Source organism: Pyrus communis, chromosome 10, assembly GCF_041283825.1.
Source record: "Pyrus communis isolate YQ-2024b chromosome 10, ASM4128382v1, whole genome shotgun sequence".
NCBI lineage: Eukaryota > Viridiplantae > Streptophyta > Magnoliopsida > Rosales > Rosaceae > Pyrus > Pyrus communis.
Window position 1 is genome coordinate 25,994,889 of NC_142574.1, and position 20,070 is coordinate 26,014,958.

The window sequence follows — 20,070 nt, forward strand, 5'->3', positions numbered from 1 at the left end:
TAGTATGAAAATATGGTATAAAAATATGATATGAATAACATTATTCTTATTTATGTGGTGATGCACTGCCGATGCGCCTCTTCCCTTTTATTATTTTTTCTTTCACCTTTTCAAAAGCACCATCCTTTTTATTTATTATTATTTTTTTTTTCCATTCCTTCTTTTCAGTTGGTGCCCATGCACCATTCCATAAACTTTGTCTTTTTCCCTGCATAGCCACAAACTGCAGAAATAATAGGAAGAAGTGAGGAAGAAGCAGGCTAAGAGCTTCGGAATGACCAAAATGATGGATGGTGGACAATTTCATGAACCACTTCTATTGATTTGAAATATCAATGACCAAAGTGATTTATTATGCAAATTTCAGACATCATTTTGGCGATTCAACCTCTTGTAAATAAAGTGTTTATGGCAGACGAATTTTCCATTTTGATGTGATCCTTTATATATAAAAATTTATTAAATTACTTTGTGATTAGTTTTTTTATTATATCTTTTTGGTTGCTATCAATTTACTCGAGTCACCGACAGAGACTAGGAAAGCTAGGAGGAGAGAGGGAGGGGTGGGATGAGCAAACAAACTCCAGTAGCCCAAACACACGAAGCCAACCAGTGGCATGGACGTAAATAAAATGAAATCAACCCAAAATTGCACAGTGCCATCCTCCCCCTACTTTATACTAAAGTAACACACACACACACACATGTTTGTTCATTAACTGATGATTTTTTTGTTTTAATAATTGATATGTGTAGAAATTAAAAGTATGGAACGATATTAACACGTGAAAACATTATCGATTAGTTTGGACAATATTATTTCTCATAGTTTAACTCCAAATTTGGATGGTTCTGATCCAATTTCAGATACTTCAAGTCCGATACTAGGACCATCCAATGTTAGAAGTCTGGATCCATTATTGCCACGAGGTGCTCGTAAGATGTTCCTGGTTTTGTGCCTAATCGGAATCTGCCAAGGTCGGGGGAGGCGGGCACTCATCCAGATCTCCAGGTTTTGGGAGTGGCTCAGATTTGATTTAGATATATGTTACACAAGACATGTTCCTTTGTAAAGTTATTCAGCGTTTTGTAAATCCACATTTTTGTTTTGTTTGAATAGCTGATTAAGTCCTTGAAGGCAACTGTTGTTAGACCATTATTATTTTTATCTGCATCAAATTTGAATTTCAAACTTCAGACAAACAATTGAAGTTAAATCTTAATCAAAGCAAACAACTGAAGTACTTAAAACAGAACACATCGTGTCCTAGTAGCCTATTACACATTATAAAGACCGACAGAAAGCATTACGCATGGTAAGAATACTATATGAGTTCAGTACATTTTTTTGAATCAAATTTTTCTTTGCAACCGAGCCACTTTCAATACAATTGCTAATGTTATTTTATCTTTCATATCGTCAAAGAAACGAAAATAGGCATATCTCCATGACTTCTTTACGATTAATGTGCCACAAACTCCCCAAAAACCTATGATGAAGCCGAGTGTGATACTGACATAGAGCCAAAGCCTTCCGTTATCATCTTCATCTTTATTATCTCCTGCATCACTAGGGCGAAAAGGCGGTGTTTCATCTCCCGGACACTTGGTTAAAAGAGGAACCCCACAGAGTAATGGATTGCCTTCATAAATGGATGGGTCCTCGAGCGTCTGAAGTTGGTTGCCCGACGGAATTCTTCCGGCCAAGTTGTTGAAAGACAAGTTCACATGAGCCAAGAGCGATAAAAAAGAGTAACTTTGAGGAATTTGTCCCGAAAGACGATTGTGTGAGAGATCAAGAGTTTCCAACCAACGCAAATTTCCAATAGTCGAGGGAATGTTTCCCCTTAACTGATTTCTTGACAAGTTCAAGGTCCCCAATGCAATGAGGCTGGTTATTTCTTCCGGAATTTCGCCCTCTAAATTATTTGATGAAAGATCAATGCTATACACCCATCTCAAAGCAGCCTCGTAATAAACGAGTTCTCTTCCTTTCGCCGTGACTGTTGTTTGCACCTCATCATATGAAGGCACTGTATAATTATTGGATGGAAAGAAAGTCAAAGCAGTCAAATTCTTCAAGCACTTAGGAATAGTCCCTGAAAGATTGTTATGGCCAAGGTCCAGGATGTGAAGGTAGGGAAGATTGCAAAGATTGCGGGGGATATGTCCACTTAAAAAGTTGGAGTGCAAACGCAGAGTGGACAACTTGGAGTAGTCTGATCCGATCCATAAAGGAACACTTCCGGTAAATTTGTTGCCTCCAAGATCAATACTGCTCAAAGAAGTTGCATTTTTCAACTCAAAAGGAATTTCCCCGCCAAAATTGTTATTGTTCATCTTCAATATACGTAGAGAACTCGGGACACCTGCTGAACTCGGAATATTACCAGAGAGGTTATTGTCTGCCACATCAACAACCATTATATTTTGCCACACACTCCATGCTTCCGGGAATTCTCCGTATAACTGATTGCTCCTCAGGGACAGGTGTAACAAGGTTTGCATGCTGCATAGAGAGGATGGAATTGTACCATTCAAGTGATTCTCCGCAAGATTCAAATATGATAATTTGGGCATCAGTTGTCCGAAATTTGAAGGAATTGGCCCGGAAAAACTATTACTTTTGAGATGTAGGACATGGGCATCAGAAGATAAAAGAGGGAGTGGACCTTCAAATTGATTATGACTCAAATCCATATAATATAAATTTGGAAATTTGAGTTGGGATTGAAGCTTTGCACGGATTTGGTTGTGAGATAAATCCAAATTTTCAACTTTGGAAGATAAGTTCAAGAACCATTCTTCTGGTATAGAATCTGAGATTCTGGTGCTACTAAGGGTGACATCAAGCAGCTCAGTCTGAGATTGAAGCCATACAGGAAAGTCAGGACCTACACTACAATTTATAATGGAAATTTTGTGGAGCTGGAAGGGGGGAACCCACTCATGACTCACATTGAAAATGAGCGGCATAGCTCCATCCGTGGACAGAACAATAGATCGCAGTCTTGTGAGATTTATCAAATGAGTTTCTGTTAAAATGCCTTCCCAAGAATTCTCAGACAAATCTAGGTCAACTAGCTCAGAGAGTTGGCCTAAACTTTCGGGAATAGATCCGTTCATGTTATTGCCCATAAGGTTTAGACTTTTCAAGGATGACAAGTTTCCAAAAGAAGTTGGAAAAGAGCCCCAAAACCAGTTGGCTTCGAGGTCAAGGTACTGCAAGTTTGTTGGAACTCTTAAGGAGTCAGACAATTCTGTTGCAAACTCATTGAAAGACAAATCTAGTGACTCTAATCTGTTATTTGTGCAATTTGAGAAACCACTCAAAAGCTCTTGAATCCCCCCATCAAATTCATTGACAGCGAGGTTTAAGGTCTTTAGTTTGCAGAAGTGTCCAAGGAGTTTGGGAATTCTACCTTTGAGGCGATTCTCAGATAAATCAAGGTGTTTCAGAGATTCGAGGCTTGCAAGTTGGGGAGGAAAACGACCGGTGAAAGAATTTCTACTTAGGTCAAGTGTTTTGAGGTTAGAAAGGTTGAAAATGCTTTTGGGAAATTCAGATTCTCCCCCAGATGATGCAGATGAGAAGTTGAGATATCTCAAAGTTCGAAGTTGACAAACAATGTGAATCCCTTGGAAATTATTGTAACTCAGGTCTAGGTAGCTCAAATGTTTCAAGATAAGCAAGGATGAAGCTACCTTACCTGCCAACCAAGACCCTTCATAAGCTGACTCGTCCCACTCTTCATCACCTCCCAACCGACCTGGATAAGTATTACGGAGGTCAATTTTTGTAGCGTGACCAGTGCGGTTGTCGCAGGAAATCCCTTCCCATTGACAACAATCGTGACCGACCCAAGAAGAAAGCCTACCGGACGGATCGGTGAGGTGTTGTTTAAAGCTGAGAAGTGCTCCTCTCTCTTCCTCGATGCATGATTTCGCAGTGACAGAAAGATATGAAAGGGCCAAAACCAGAAAGGGCAAAATGTTGAGGTGAAAAGTAGGGTTGAATAAGCAAGCATGGAAACTATCCATTTTTACCAAGTTTTTCCTTTTGTTGCAGATGGTTGGCTACTGAGGTGAGCATTCAAGTCAATATATAAGAAGCTGAAGCTTGCTAGGAAATCGATGGCGTCGAAAATTCCAAGTCCTCCGCAAGTTGGCAAGGTCCTCTCAGGCTGACTTGGGTCCAATTCACTTTCCTGCACGTTTTACACGAATGAATTATTGAAGGGAGAATTGCAGAAGCGTGCTTTGCATGAAAAAACGCCAAAAGCTATTTATAGCCAACATCAATTAATGGATGCCACGAACCAATAAATTTAAAACCATCAACATCGACATCAACGGCAGGAACACTGTGTCTGACAAAGAAAGGGCACGTGGACAACGAAAGGGTTGGTGAATGGGCCCTTACCCCCTGACCCGGGTAACAGTATTTGATTTTTGAATTTCTCACACTTTTTGTTTTTCTTTTCTATAATAATTTTGAATAATTATACAATTTAGGGGAATTAAAATAAAAAGGTGGCCACTCGGAATCACTGTCGAGGCTGTCCATTCCCTTGAGTCCCCTTCTCTTTTGCTGCACATGCCAGCCAACCCAATCACCACAAAGGTCGACCAAAATATTATGTGACCTTTACTATTTTATCTATTTATTTGTTGAAAAATACTAGTTACCTTCTCTATTTGACTTTTCCAATCTCAGTTGACATATGTATTTTACTAGCAAATTAAACTAGATGATTCATACTTTTAAGGTGAAAAAGTGGAATTTATGATTTCAATGCATTAATTATGTAATTTAATTTGCTAGTGGAATATACATGTCAAAGGGGTGAGTGAGAAATATAGATAGAGAACGACAAATGGGGAGTGTTGGAATATATGTGTCAGCATGATGTCAGCTACCAATGGCTAGTTGACGTCACTTAGCTATTGGATTTGAATTTAAGTTGTAGTTTTTAAATAATAAATTATGTTTGGCTCTCGGTTGGAGATGGAGGCAAATATAACCCTGTACTGTTCATTAAAATATTAATATTTTGAAGGGCCATAGAGCTAAAATGAGCCCTCTGGCCAGCCCTCGTTTTAGCCTTCTGGCCCTCTAAGATATTAATATTTTAATGAACAGTACAGTGTCATATTTGCCTCCATCTCCAATCGAGGGCCATAGAGCTTGTTGTAGCCCTGTCACAAAAAATCGTTTCCAACCGAGGGTCAAAGGACCAAACATAATTTATCATTTAAGTTTAAAAACTACAACAACTTAAATTTAAAAACTACAACTAAAATTAAAAAAATACAACTTAAATTTAATAACTACAAGTAAAATTTTAAAAATACAACTTATGTATTTCAAGTCAAATGTGAGAGGTTTTATTTAGAGTAAAAAAAAAAAAAGGAAGTGGGTGGGAGAGTCCCACATCAGCTGTGGGAAAGGAAGTAGAAAAAAAAAGAAAAATGGAAGTGGGTGGGAGAGTCCCACATCGGCTGTGAGAGAGATTTGAGTAACCAAACATGCTTATAAAAGCCACATCCCAACGCCCATATTTGAACAAATCACAATTGGGCCTATAATTAAATATATTTTTTTAAATATCGGCATAGAGGCCGTGTTATGCCAAGAAAGCCACCACATCGCTTACCTTAGTAAAGCTTTATCATAACGAAATCTTGCTCTCTCCACTTACGACAAAGAGCTGTTAGTTATTGTCTTTGCCGTCCAACATTGGAGACCATATATGCTAGGCCAACAATTTTGCATCATTACAGATCACAAGCCAATCAAGTACTTTATCGAGCAACGTATTACAACTCGACATCAACAGAATTGGCTTGTCAAACTTTTGGGGTATAACTATTCAGTAGAATACAGACCAGGGTCTCAAAATGATAAAATTTTCATTTTATAATTATACACTTAACTATTCGGTAGAATACAGACCGGGGTCTCAAAATCAACAGAATTGATTTATAATTATACACTTAATACGATGATAAAATTTTCAGTGCGATACATAACAGTATGTAAGATTTGATTTCTTGCTATTTGTTAATCAATATGTAGTTGCTATATGTTGGTTGGGGTTTAGTCTATTTATACATGTCAATGACGAATAGGCATAGGTCTCATTTGGTTAGTAGGCATGTTGAAGTTATAACTTTCCTTCATGACCAGGTTCCATTACATATGGGGCTAACAAAAAACATTGAATTGACACAAAGATGGCCGTAGTTACATATTTTTTTGCAAGGGGGATGATGCATAAAGAAATACAAGGTTTAAGCTGATACCATACATACCTAAGGTTAGTATATGCAATAATTGTTGTAATCCAATTGGAAAAGCATTCTCGGTCTTATCCCGTCATCCTTGTCAAAATGTACACTTAACACACTACATGTGACACCATTTACTTGAAAAGGAAGAATGCATCTTTACTGATGTTGTTCAGGTATTTAGATCTCGAACTTAGATTAGTTTTATTTTAACCTTTCTCTGTTCAACTTCTTAAAATTGAGTAAATGCTATCATTTGATATTACTTTGGACATGAGTTTTAGAGTTTTCATTGTGTGTATTGGTACTGTAGAGTTTTAATTTTTGTTTATTTGGATGTATGGTTGGGAATGAGATATCTAAAACTTTTGTGGAAAAATTAGTGGCCTCGAGAGGGGCAATTTGATAAACATACTTAATTACTTGAGGTGATGATAATTATGTTAGTAAAATGACTACAATGATGACAACTACTAATGATACAAGCACCTGAAGTTAAAGGTGCATGATTTTGGTTATATGTTGCACTTGTTTGTACGTTTCCATGCTTCGTCGAATTAGTAGAAGATTGAAATTATGTTCGTAATACTGTGTATATAATTTTATTCGTTGTATTATGATTGAGTTTGTAATCGGCGAATCTTGCATATTAGGCTCTTGATCGTAAGTCTCATGAACATGACACATTTATGTTTGAACAACACGGTAGAGAAGCTAACATAGACAAGAAAGAAGATGAGGCACCTCAACAACCCAATGTGAGATGAATGAACATCTCTTGGTACACCATCTAGCATATCTAGTAAATATATATCCACCTAAACTTTTGTATGTAAATAGTATGTACAGTTAGTTGTACACACATTCAAGTGTTATTTTTTGTATGTAAATAGTACTGTAATAGAATTTCTAATCCCACACCATCGCGTGTGCATCCTCTGCTAGTTACTATAGTCCAATGTTGAGGAGGAAATTTTGACACTTTTCATAACCTAAAGTAAAACTACCCTGATTTTGATTTATTTACCAAATTGCCTATCTACAAAAAAATTTGCTTTGTTACGGATTTGCCAGGTTCGGCTTGCATTCAAAAGGCCCAGACAGAGGCCTAGGCCTGGACCAAAACGGCCCAGTCTTGAAACAAGCAAAGTTACTCTTGGACCCGTTTAGATTTCAGATCGGACGGACAGGGGAGAAAATTGTGGGGGTATTTTTGTCATTGTATGTTTGCTATTTGGGGATACTGTCTGCTTCGTTCGATGGGATTGAGGGAGTGTTGTTGCAGACAAGAGTACGGCCTGCAGATAGAGAAGAAGAGAGAGAGGGAAACAAGGAGAAATCTTGCAGACAGACAGAGGTGCAGCAAAGCAAGCAGCGTTATGGGCTGCACTGAGAGAAGGAGAGACGGAGAGATATGCTGAGTTTAATTTTGGTCTGTTTGTTTCTAGGGTTTGTCTTGCTCTGTTCGTTTTCTTTTGCTGCTTTTGGATTCAATTCGAATCAAATAATGTAGTTTATCTTGATATGAATTCTCTCTACAACAATAGTTAGAGGTTTTTGTTTAAATTATCACTGATTTTCTTTGATTTGGCATTGAATCTTTGTTAGTTTGGACTGCAGGTGAAGCTGTAAGAGCTTATGATCTTGCCGACTTAAGTAGGGTCCTTCTTCAACTCATATAAACTTTCCGGATTAGGGTTTAGGGTTTAGGGTCCTTCATGTTTATGCTGCTTTTGGATTCAATTCGAATCAAATAATGTAGTTTATCTTGATATGAATTCTCTCTACAACAATAATTAGGGGTTTTTGTTTAAATTATCGCCGATTTGTTCTTTGATTTGGCATTGAATCTTTGTTAATTTGGACTGCAGGTGGTTCTGATATGGAGGAGAAGCTGCAAGAGCTTGTGATCTTGCCGACTTAAGTAGGGTCCTTCTTCAACTCATAAACTTTCCGGTACGGTTCAAACTCTTAAGAGTTTTATGATTTTGCAAAATCATGTCTGCAGATGTTATCTCTTTAGTTGCACTTGCATCATTATACTACTGAATTTACTTAGAAAATATGTAGACCACTCTCTGAAATGCAAGATAGATGAACTCGGTCAAAACTTAAAAGACTGGACCCTAACATGATCTGACATCCTCATCGGTACCAATTTAATAGATAAATTGAAGAGGCCACCAATACATTTACACCTTCAACTGGTGCAATTTAAGCATTCACTTGTGTGAGAGACGACGATAGTTAAGTACACCGACTTCCAGAGGCTGTTGATATTTGTAAAATCCAAAGAACTAAAGCTAATAGAAGGGGAAACTTCACTTTGAAAATAAGGATCTAATATGGTAGGGAAGATATAATATTTTTACAAATTAAAACAGAGCAATCGCATAATTAGTAGTTCATGCGAAAGTTAATGAGGAGTTCACGCATAACACGACTTTAGGAACAGCTAGTACCAATTTTAATGCAAGAGAACATTTCATACTTCATGAATCAGTGACCTAAAATTTTCTCGAGCACTCAATCTATGCATAAGATACTACAAATAAGAGCACAGTTCAAAACCAAATCCAGGGCAACAATGTGCATTCTATTCCACAAATTAATTCCTAAAAATGAAAATCTGTCATAAAATCAGAACGGTGTTTGATCTCATTTTCCTAAATCTGACAGACACCATCAATCTCAATGAAATAATAAACCACATGATTGACATTCTCTCTTTCGTAATAGCTAATTCAGTTGAGTTCTACTAAAAAAATGTAGGGAAAAGATGTTTACAAAAAGCATATACATAACACATATTATAAGACATTGATACTAAGTATCATCTGCTGCAGTCAATCTGGTAAAAACTTGACAAAATTCAGTATCTACATGCATTTAATCAGAGACAAGCTGGGGTAGTCTCCATCTTCATTACATTTTTACTACTGTTTGACCATTGGGAATATTGGAGAAGGTTTGCTGGCATGAAAAACGTCAAACCATACGAACAGTCTCTTCTTTATTGAAAAGCTTTGGAAAAAAAAAAAAAAGTGAAGAATATTTTATCCCAATTACAATTGGAATGATAAGCTTTATCTTTTTCATGTTTTTTTTTTTTTCAGAACCAAAAGAAAAAGAATGAGGCTTAGGTTAAATCAACATGCCGGTTAATGTAAGAGACTTTGTCCCATCAATCAATCTGAGGTGCATCTTCTAAATCGTCAAAATCCTCACTGACACTCAAACATATAAGCGAACTGGAGCGATTGCAACTTTTGTTAACATATACTTCCGAATTCGCCATTTTGATTGTATATTGATTCTCAATGTCAACTTAATATAATATTGATGCAAACTGAACTGCTTATTTTATCGCATTGATTCGCCTATCTCATGGTTTTTCAATTATTTGGTGATGACTATTAATTTGTGGTTTTGTGGGAATTACTCAAGTAAAATGTGCATTGTCTAATTACTGCATTTGAGAATGCGATTGTAGTGCTGCAGCCTTTTGAGTGAATTTTTCTGTAGATATTATTCATAGCTGTTGTCGATTATAGTTTGAAAATTCGATACAGAGAGAGGACAGTTTTCTAGTAATGCCCAAAGCCCAAATCTCTTTTTCCTCCTATTCCCAATTCCCTTTTTCCTTCCGTCCACAACCTACCAACCCTCCACGGATCCACCACTTGCTCCACCTCTCCTGTCCACCACCACTGAATTTCTTAATTTCTATTTTTCATTTTTTGATAATGTCCTATTTTTTAAATTTAACTAAGCTTTCTAATCTTAGCCCAAATTAATAATACAGGATGCTATTGAAATAGATGTATAATGGATGAAAAATTTTGAATTTCTAATAGATTATAGTTATTGCTATGCTTATTAGATTGTAATTTATGATTTTTTACTATTTGATTTGATCATGTGTTAGTTAATATATATATATAAATAGATATGTTTGTTCATTAACGGATATGATTTTTTGTTTTAATAATTGATAATGTGTAGAAGTTAGAAGTATGGAACGATATTAACATGTGAAAACATTATCGATTAGTCTGGACAATTTTATTTGTAATAGTTTTAACTCCAATTTTGGATGGTTCTGATCCGATTCCGGATACTTCAAGTTCAATACTAGGACCACCCAATGTTAGAAGTTTGGATCCGTCATTGCCACAAGGTGCTCATAAGATGTTCCTGGTTTTGAGCCCAATCGGAATCTGCCAGATCTCCAGCGTTTTGGGAGTGGCTCAGATTTCATTTGGATATATGTTATACAAGACATGTTCCTTTGTAAACTTATTCAGCGTTTTGTAAATCCACATTTTTGTTTTGTTGGAATAGCTAATTAAGTCCTTGAATGCAACTGTTGTTAGAACATTATTATTTTTATCTGCATCAAATTTGAATTTCGAACTTCCGACAAACAATTGAAGTTAAATCTTAATCAAAGCAAACAACTGAAGTACTTAAAACGGAACACATCGTGTTCTAGTAGCTTATTACACATTACAAAGACCAACAAAAAGCATCACGCATAGTAAGAATACTATTACGAGTTCAGTACATTATTTCGAATCATATTTTTCTTTGCAACTGAGCCACTTTCAATGTAATTGCTAATGCTACTTTATCTTTCATATCATCAAAGAAACGAAAATAGGCATACCTCCATGACTTCTTTACGATTAATGTGCCACAAACTCCCCAAAAGCCTGTGATGAAGCCGAGTGTGATACTGACATAGAGCCAAAGCTTTCCATTATCGTCTTCATCTTTATTATCTCCTGCATCACTAGAGGGAAAAGGCGGTGTTTCATCTCCAGGGCACTTAGTTAAAGGTACCCCACAGAGTAATGGATTGCCTTCATAAATGGATGGGTCCTCGAGCGTTTGGAGTTGGTTGCCCGAAGGAATTCTTCCAGCCAAGTTGTTGAAAGACAAGTTCACATGAGCCAAGAGCGACAAAGAGGAGTAACTTTGAGGAATTTGTCCCGAAAGGCGATTGTGTGAGAGATCAAGAGTTTCCAACCAACGCAAATTTCCAATCGTTGAGGGAATGTTCCCCCTTAACTGATTTCTTGACAAGTTCAAGGTCCCCAATGCAATGAGGCTAGTCATTTCTTCAGGAATTTCACCCTCTAAATTATTTGATGAAAGATCAATACTGTACACCCATCTCAAAGCAGGCGCGTAATAAACTAGTTCGCTTCCTTTCGCCATGACTGTTGTTTGCATATCATAATATGAAGCCGCTGTATGATTACCGTTTGGAATGAAATTCAAAGCAGTCAAATTCTTCAAACACTTGGGAATAGTCCCTGAAAGATTGTTATGGCCGAGGTCTAGGATGTGAAGGAAGGGAAGATTGCAAAGATGGCGCGGGATGTGCCCACTTAAAAAGTTGGAATGCAAACGCAGCGTAGACAACTCGGAGTAGTTTGATCCGATCCATAAAGGAACACTTCCGGTTAATTTGTTGCCTCCAAGATCAATACAGCTCAAAGAAGTTGCATTTTTCAACTCGAAAGGAATTTCACCGCCGAAATTGTTATTGTTCATCTTCAATATAAACAGAGAACTCGGGACACCCATTGAACTTGGAATATTACCAGAGAGATTATTGTATGCCACATCAACAACCAATATATTTGGCCACACACTCCATGTGTCCGGGAATTCTCCGTATAACTGATTGCTCCTTAGGGACAGGATTTCCAAGTTCTGCAAGTCGCATAGAGAGGACGGAATTGTACCATTCAAGTGATTCTCCGCAAGATTCAAAACGCTTAATCTGGGCATCAGTTGTCCGAAATTTGAAGGAATAGGCCCAGAAAAACTATTACTTTCGAGACAAAGGTAAGTGGCATCAGAAGATAAAAGGGGGAGTGGACCTTCAAATTGATTATGACTCAAATCCATATAATATAAATTTGGAAATTTGAGTTGGGATTGAAGCTTTACGTGGATTTGGTTCCGAGATAAATCCAAACTTTCAACTTTGGAAGATAAGTTGAAGAACCATTCCTCTGGTATAGAATCTGAGATTCTGGTACTACCAAGGAAGACATCAAGTAGCTCAGTCTGAGATTGAAGCCATACAGAAAAGGCAGGACCCACACTACAATTTATAATGAAAATTGTGTGGAGCTGGAAGGGGGGAATCCACTCATAAGTCATATTGAAAATGAGCGGCACAGCTCGTTCCGTGGACAGATAAATATATCTCAGTCTTGTGAGATTTATCAAATGAGTTTCTGTTAAAATGCCTTCCCATGAATTCTCAAACAAATCCAGGTCAACTAGCTCAGAGAGTTGGCCCAAACTTTCAGGAATAGATCCGTTCATGTTGTTGTTCCCAAGGTTTAGACTTTTCAAGGATGACAAGTTTCCAAAAGAAGTTGGAAACGAGCCCCAAAACAAGTTGCTTCCAAGGTCAAGGTGCTGCAAGCTTGTTGGAACTCTTAAGGAGCCAGACAATTCTGTTGCAAACTCATTGGAAGACAAATCTAGTGACTCTAATCTGTTATTTGTGCAATTTGAGAAACCACTCAAAAGCTCTTGAATCCCCCCATCAAATTCGTTGCGAGCGAGGTTTAAGGTCTTTAGTTTGCAAAAGTTTCCAAGGAGTTTGGGAATTCTACCTTTGAAGTAATTTTCAGATAAATCAAGGTGTTTCAGAGATTCGAGGCTTGCAAGTTGGGGCGGAAAAGGACCGGTGAAAGAATTTCTACTTAGGTCAAGTGTTTGGAGGTTAGTAAGGTTGAAAATGCTTTTGGGAAATTCAGATTCTCCCACAGATGATGCAAATGAGATGTTGAGATAGCTCAAAGTTCGAAGTTGGCAAACAATTTGAATCCCTTGGAAATTATTGTAACTCAGGTCTAGGTAGCTCAAATGTTTCAAGGTAAGCAAGGATGAAGTTACCTTACCTGCCAACTGATCTTCATAAGAATTATGGTTACGGAGATCAATTTTTGTAGCGTGGCCAGTGCGGTTGTTGCACGAAATCCCTTCCCATTGACAGCAATCCTGACCAACCCAAGAAGAAAGCCTACCGGACGGATCGGCGAGGTGTTGTTTAAAGCTGAGAAGTGCTCCTCTCTCTTCCTCGATGCATGACTTCGCAGTGACTGAAAGATATGAAGAAGCCAAAACCAGAAAGAGCAAAATGTTGAGGTGAAAAGTAGGGTTGAATAAGCAAGCATGGAACCTATCCATTTTTACCAAGTTTTCTTTTTCGTTGCAGATGGCTGGGTACTGAGGTGAGGATACAAGTCAATATATAAGAAGCTGAAGCTTGCTAGGAAATCGATGGGGTCGAAAATTCCAAGTCCTCCGCCCATTCTACAAGTTAGCAAAGTCCTCTCAGGTGCCATGCTTGGGTCTATATCACACCGTTTTTCACGAATAAACTGTTGAGATTTGGTCAAATGAAATTTAGTTAGATCTCAACATTTGCTTTTCCTGTTTTGGTGTGCAAAAGGAGCATCACTCGTTTGAAAATATTTTTAAAATAATTGAAAACGTTTTTAAATAAAATAATTTTAAGTTCCAAAAGCACTTACAATGTTTTTTTCAAGAAGCGCCAGTTATGTATTTTTAGCAGGAAGCACTTGAAATGCTTTTTCAAAATTCAAAATATATTTTTACTAAAAATAAGTTTCACACAATGGCATGTAAGACATACATCGAAGCATAAGAAAATTGTGTGTTTTATGAGGAATTAGTAACAAAAAGAAAAGTGAAACAGCTTTGCTATTGAAGGGAGAATTACAGAAGCAAGCTTTACACACCAGATTAGCATAAAAAAACTCCAAAAGATATTTATAGCCAACATCAATTAATCGATGCCAGAAACCAACAAATTTAAATAAAATAAAAAACACATTTTAGAAAGAAAAAGAAATTTCTAGTTTATCTAATTGCCGAGTTGGGTGGCGTCCACAGAGTCACAGACAGACCGAGTCAAAAAGCCACGTACACTTCTCACTTTTCCGGTCAATGACCTCTGCTGACCAAAATGCCCTCACCCCAAAGTCTAAAATCTCATAACTACCCCTTAGAGCTCAAGAACATCTCAGCCGTTGATCCTCAAAATGACAAAAACCATCATCATCGACATCGACGGCAGGAACACTGTGTCCTACAAAGCAGGGGCATGTGGACTACGAAAAGGCCGGTGAGTGGGCCCTTACCCCCTGACCCGGGGTAACAGTATTTGATTTTTGAATTTCTCACACTTTTTGTTTTTTTTTCTATAATAATTTTGAATAATTATACAATTTAGGGGAATTAAAATAAAAAGATGGCTACTCGGAATCACTGTCGAGGCTGTCCATTCCCTTGAGTCCCCTTCTCTTTTGCTGCACATGCAAGCCAACACAATCACCAAAAGGGTCGACCAAAATATTATGTTACCTTTACTATTTTATCTATTTATTTGCTGAACAATACTAGTTGCCTTCTTCATTTTGCTTTTCCTATCTCAGTTCACATGCGTATTCCATTAGCAAATTAAACTATATTATATAATTCTTAATTTTATGATTTCAATGCATTAATTATGTAATTTAATTTATTAATGGAATACCCGTGTCAAGTGATTTCATTTCCTCTTCTTTGTTATCTTAAATTTTGTATACTTGGCATAAAACAAATAAAAGAAAATTTGGAGTTATTAGGCGTTACAAAGAAATCAAAATTTGAGAACTAGTCATGCTCCTACAACATTGTATTTTTGGAATTAAAAGAGGAATTTTTTTTGTTTTTTTCCAAAATTATTTATAAGATTGACATAACTCCTCCCTTGCATCCCTAATATTTAAAATTGATATAAATTGTCCAAAGTTTGCCCACCGTTCCATGAGAAATCTCTGTTAAATTGAGGATATTTTTGTCAAATCAACTCTTCCTCTTGAACCGGTAGTTTCTTTAATTTAACAAAGATTTTTTTACTAAAATACCAAAATGATTGACGGTAGACAATCTCAAAGATCACTTTTATCGGTTTTAAATCTCAAAGATTAAAATAAGGAGTTATAATAATTTCAGAGACCATTTTAAAAATCAACTCTTCCTCTTGAACAGGTAGTTTCTTTAATTTAACAAAGATTTTTTACTAAAATACCAAAATGATTGTCAGTGGACAATCTCAAAGATCATTTTTATCGGTTTTAAATCTTAAATATTAAAATAAAGAGTTATAATAATGTCAAAGACCATTTTAATTAAAAAGCAATAACATGTCTAAAACAGTAAAAAAAATAGAATGTCAAAATATACTTCCATAAATAAATCAAATACAGGCTGTTTTTCACTTTTCACCACCAATAGAAATATTATTAATGTTGGTATGAAAAGACATTGTTAAATATTATTATTCTCCACTTTAAGCACCTAATTATTCCCTCCACTAAGAAAACAAAAAGTGAATGACAATTAGTCGCAAACTTTTGAGCAATGTCAATTATATACGAATACCTTACATGAATTGTGTCTATCGGCGAAGTTTCAGTCTAATAACATATTATCATGTGTAAATTTTTATTTATATATCAATATATTTTTGAACTGAAACGCTACGGTTGCATTGAACCCGTTTCACATAACAACTGACCTCAAAATCTAGTTGGATCTTGTTCTCTAGCAAAAATATATTTCCTTTTCCATATTAATGAAGGTGTGTGGAAATTTAAAATTTATTAAAAACTGAGGAAAAAGACAAAAGAGGAAAACAGCAGGAAAGAGCAGCATATTACCTTCTTCACACATTTCTTCTCCCTGACCTCATATCGATTCCTTGTCAAGTCAGACAGCCACATCCCTGGAAAACAATACTGCCAACAAAAAAATATATTTAAATTATTAAACCCAAAAATTACAATTAAAAATAAAATTGAAGAACAATGATTTAAATTTTAACATACCTGCAGAGTTCTATCAACATTTTTGGCTCTTTTTTTGGGTCTCTGAGGGAGCTTCGTGCCTTTCATTGCAAGGAAATCATCTTCCTTCTCCTTCCTCGACAGAGCAATATAAATTCTCGGCCACTCCACCACTTCGTAGTTCACCTTCTCCGCTGCCGCAGCGGCAGCGGAATTAGCCGCCGCTCGCGAACCAGTGGCTAATTGATCCGATTGCAACAAAGTAGAATCAGCATGATTCACACGTTCAGCTTGAGCTCCATTTGGCTTGCTGTCATCTTTGGCTGCTGCTGATGACCTGCCCAAGCAAGCTGGCACCTTTCTCTCATTTTTCTCCGGCGGAGGAGATCTTTTCCCCGCCGTAGATCTAGAAGCGGCTCGGCCGTTGCTGCCACCAGTAGGGTTTCTCGATGGCGACCTATTAACGCGGGCAGATCGATCTTCCAAATTCCTGATCATGGCAGAAGAGAAGAGGAGATTGCAATAAATGGGTGAGTTGGGGAGATTTAGATGGATGAAAAAGGTGGCGACTTTTGGAAGTGGGAGGGATCAGACGGAGGTTTTTTTTTTTCTACACTTTCCCAGAACAGAGATAATTAATCAGAGGGAAAGACAACAGAAATGGACAGGATTTAAGACCCAATGAAATGAAGAAAAAGCATGATTAACCTTCTATTATATACTAATTAATTAGATAAATACTCTCACTATCTCCAAGAATATCTAAAAACAGTACCACAAATTCCAATGAGAAAAAAGGTTAATTGGGAGGGAGGATTTTCAAGGAAGGTGATGAGATTTTCTATAAATCCACTTCACAAAAAGTGAAAAACAAAGCAAAAAACAGAGTGAGCAAAACAGAGCATTTGAAACTCTTTGGTCTCCTATGAGAGATAAAAACTGAAAGACCATGAGAGAGTTGGATGATTAGTGAAATTTTATGTTGTGTCCAGGGGTAAAAGGGTCAAACAAATGAAAAATTGTAAAAAACCGTAGTTTTTGAAGTTGGATTGAACAGGATCAGTTGGACAAGAACATGGGTTGGTTGTACCAAAAAGGACCCAAAGGGTTTGTAAATTTTAGATCTTGAACCAAGGGATTAAACAGTCTCTGAAGAAACAAAATCTCAGCCTGCAAACCCTAATTGGAAAAAACCCCAAATAAAATCATAGCATATATTAGGAAAAAATGGGAGGACCAAAAAGTAAAACCAACGTGATTGGATGACTGGACTTTAAATATTTTTGACAAGAACAGATATAATGCAAGATCTACCAAGTGATCCGGAGCAGTAAAAAATGCATTAAAAGTGGTAAATATTATTAATCCGCAGGGAGAAAAAAGGAAAGAAATAAAAACAAAATAATGGAAGGCATTGAAACTTGGAAGGTTGGTATACGTTACCTGCTAGGAAGCGACCCGGAGGCTTCCTTTCTCGGTCTGCCGCCATTAGAAAACGACGACGTCGTGGAGGAAGAAGATGGAAGGGGCGGCGGCGGCGGCTGCATGGACTTGTCTCTCCTCTGCAGCTTTGAAGCCTGCCTCGCTTGGGCTGACGAAGAGGACTCATCGGTGACAGCTCGGATCTCAGTCCTGGAGACTCTCGACCTCTTTCTCTGGCCCCACTGCAGCAGCACGTCGCCGGCGCCGCGGATTGGGCTGGGAGTCCGGCTGGGACTCTTGTCCAGCCGCTGCTGGGTCTGGTGGTGGATTTCGCCGTCTGGGGAAGTGGGTCGGGCTCCGAATTGGGATTGTGTAGGGTCTTGAGGCGTGGGTTGGGATCGGAATCTGAAGGGTTTGGTGGGTTCTAGAGATGTGACTACACTGTTTGTTGTCACGGTGTCTGTAATCCCGTCGTCTTTGGATATGGTTCTCACGGTTGGTTTCTTGCCATTGCTCAGAGGAACGCAATCTGGGCTCACTCTCAGGTACCTAAAAAAACAAAATTCAAGAACCCATTAGAGAAATCTAAACGCAAATCCGTTTCCGCAGCTGAATTCATTAAATCGAAGAACAAATCGACCTCAATTTGGACGAATTGAGAAGGAAATAAGTAAAACGAACTCAGAATTTCTGGTTCCAAGATCAAATTTCTGGGTAGGATTATCTGTTTTACTGAAGAGATGATAAAACCCAAGATCTTAGCTGTAATTTTTGGAAACAATTTTGCAATCTGATTGAAAACGGGGAATCGAAATTGGTCAACAGAAGCTGGGTATTGGTGAGAGTGGTTTGAATGTTGGTGAGGAGTGATTCGAAACCGAAACCAGTTTTCAAACACCATTTTTCTGCAGCTGACAACAGAAAGCTGAATCTGAAGAACGGAGACAGAGAGCTCTGTTATCTGCGGGAGCCGAAGCATTTCTGCATCAGCAACCGAATCCGATTGGAACCAGAAGCTGATTTCTACCCAAGTGAAAAAATCAGAGAGAGAGAGAGAGGAGAAGATCTCTCATCCAGTAAACAACCGATTGTTCAGAAAATTGAAAAAAATAAAAATTAAAGTTACAGAAACAGGAGGAAATGATGAAGCCTGATCCCAAGAACCAACAAGCCAACAAAACCAATCGACGGTTCGGACTAATTCGCTGAGAATCGCACACCAATCAAGCAAACAAAAACCAAGAAACATGAAAAGAGGAGCAGCAGGCAGACCTCATCATCATCCGGTGAAAAATTCTACCTCTCGGACTACCAACTCACAGCATTAACATCTCCTTTTTGGATACAACCCAAATGAAGAACCGAGTCAAAATTGTTGTCGGAAATCAATTGTTTGTTTCTGAGGATTTGTTCATCAACAATGGCACGAACAACGACGGGGAGGCTGAAGAGCTAGAGAGAGAGAGAGATAGAGGAGGAGGAGAAGGCAGGTCGAAAGTCTGGCGAGACAATCAGAGAGAGAGAGAGAGATGGGAGGCAGAGAGGCAGGCAGAGGCAGAACCCAAGTGGGCGATAACATAAATTTATACAACGCGACTAAAATATGGTTGCCGCTGGAGGCTAACAACAAGACGCACTATGCACTTGTACCAGTGCTTAGCAGACTAGCTGCAATGGCTGGGTCGGCGCTCTGGACACGTTTACTTGGTTTGGGCTTCTCTGTATTCACACAGCCCATTATACAAACATTGGAGGATTGGGCCTAATCTCTACTTAGATATGAACTTACCCAGGTAAAAGGGTAGCCGCACTTGTGCTCTCGCCAATTGCATATTCGGCGAAGACTTAATTGAGTTGTAGTTTGGGAAAATTTTGATAGTACATCTAAGACGTGTTCAACAACGAACCTCAGCTCCATATCTCGAAAATTGTGGATTTTTATTTTTATTGTACCAACTACACTTTGCTAATGTAATTAATTTCATACTTTTCTCAATAGATAAACGAGGTCAACAAATAATTTCATATTTTGACATAGACATACAAACGCTTTTTCTCTTCGTTAACAACTCCTTAAAGCACAAAGCGTTGATTGACTTAACTCTAAAACATAAAAATATATTTTGACCTCAAACAAAATAAGCTCAAGTCTTAAAACACAAATTTGTGACCTCGACCAAAAGAAATACAAAATGTTGCGACACTTGCTCAATTGTTGGGTATGCTAATGAGGGTGCATCAAACCATGGGCAATCATGCAATTTAGTTTTCAACTTTTCAATTCAACAAATATAAAAATCAAGGAAAATACACACAAACATAATGAGTTACATATTTTTTTTAATAAAATATAAAGCTAAAGCAACAATCAGCGAAATATAAACCACAATTTAATCCCCTTTTATTAGCAACTTAAGCGTCCATCAAGTTTTATTACTTAGTACAAGTGATATTTCTCTTCACTTATACA

General features: G+C 37.6%; 3 protein-coding genes and 1 long non-coding RNA gene across 7 annotated transcripts; 1 reads left to right on the forward strand and 3 right to left on the reverse strand.

The window, feature by feature from the left end:
- Positions 1-1,206: 1,206 nt before the first annotated feature.
- On the reverse strand, positions 1,207-4,087 carry LOC137728467 (receptor-like protein EIX2). Its single transcript, XM_088677542.1, has 2 exons — positions 2,959-4,087; positions 1,207-2,862 (listed from the first exon to the last, which is right to left on the reverse strand). Exons 1-2 carry the CDS (start codon positions 4,039-4,041, stop codon positions 1,354-1,356), a joined length of 2,592 nt encoding a protein of 863 aa, XP_088533668.1. The 5' UTR covers positions 4,042-4,087; the 3' UTR covers positions 1,207-1,353.
- Positions 4,088-4,444: 357 nt separating this feature from the next.
- On the reverse strand, positions 4,445-19,212 carry LOC137730086 (Serine/Threonine-kinase, putative (DUF1639)). Of its 3 annotated transcripts, none has more exons than XM_088677546.1 (5): positions 18,873-19,208; positions 17,622-18,149; positions 16,221-16,668; positions 16,053-16,130; positions 4,445-4,591 (listed from the first exon to the last, which is right to left on the reverse strand). In XM_088677546.1, the coding sequence occupies exons 1-5, from the start codon at positions 18,881-18,883 to the stop codon at positions 4,484-4,486; spliced, it is 1,173 nt and encodes a 390-aa protein (XP_088533672.1). In that variant the 5' UTR covers positions 18,884-19,208; the 3' UTR covers positions 4,445-4,483. The 3 variants fall into 3 exon arrangements, with proteins under 3 accessions (XP_088533672.1, XP_068325252.2, XP_088533673.1); XM_068469151.2 differs by lacking the exon at positions 4,445-4,591 and adding an exon at positions 14,092-14,657 and having other exon boundaries at positions 18,873-19,212; XM_088677547.1 differs by lacking the exon at positions 4,445-4,591 and adding an exon at positions 15,561-15,706 and having other exon boundaries at positions 18,873-19,206.
- On the forward strand, positions 7,544-10,657 carry LOC137730084 (uncharacterized). Of its 2 annotated transcripts, none has more exons than XR_015952158.1 (3): positions 7,544-7,723; positions 8,163-8,247; positions 9,408-10,657. It is a non-coding gene; the product is annotated as an uncharacterized LOC137730084 (long non-coding RNA). The 2 variants fall into 2 exon arrangements; XR_015952159.1 differs by having other exon boundaries at positions 10,419-10,657.
- LOC137729876 (receptor-like protein EIX2) lies at positions 10,709-13,726 on the reverse strand. The gene has a single exon (XM_088677544.1). The coding sequence runs from the start codon at positions 13,510-13,512 to the stop codon at positions 10,870-10,872; it is 2,643 nt and encodes an 880-aa protein (XP_088533670.1). The 5' UTR covers positions 13,513-13,726; the 3' UTR covers positions 10,709-10,869.
- Positions 19,213-20,070: the final 858 nt, after the last annotated feature.

Excerpts from the sequence above, each read along its gene's own strand:
- LOC137728467 (XM_088677542.1), bottom strand. The coding sequence starts at position 4,041 with ATGGATAGTTTCCATGCTTGCTTATTCAACCCTACTTTTCACCTCAAC. Across the intron at positions 2,863-2,958 it reads CTATGCCGCTCATTTTCAAT|ACTGAGCTGCTTGATGTCAC; the intron begins GTGAGTCATGAG and ends CTTCAATCTCAG.
- LOC137729876 (XM_088677544.1), bottom strand. The coding sequence starts at position 13,512 with ATGGATAGGTTCCATGCTTGCTTATTCAACCCTACTTTTCACCTCAAC.
- LOC137730086 (XM_088677546.1), bottom strand. Across the intron at positions 16,669-17,621 it reads TCCGGGTCGCTTCCTAGCAG|GAATTTGGAAGATCGATCTG; the intron begins GTAACGTATACC and ends TGCCATGATCAG. Across the intron at positions 4,592-16,052 it reads AGAAGAAATGTGTGAAGAAG|CAAAAGAGAAGGGGACTCAA; the intron begins GTAATATGCTGC and ends TGGCATGTGCAG.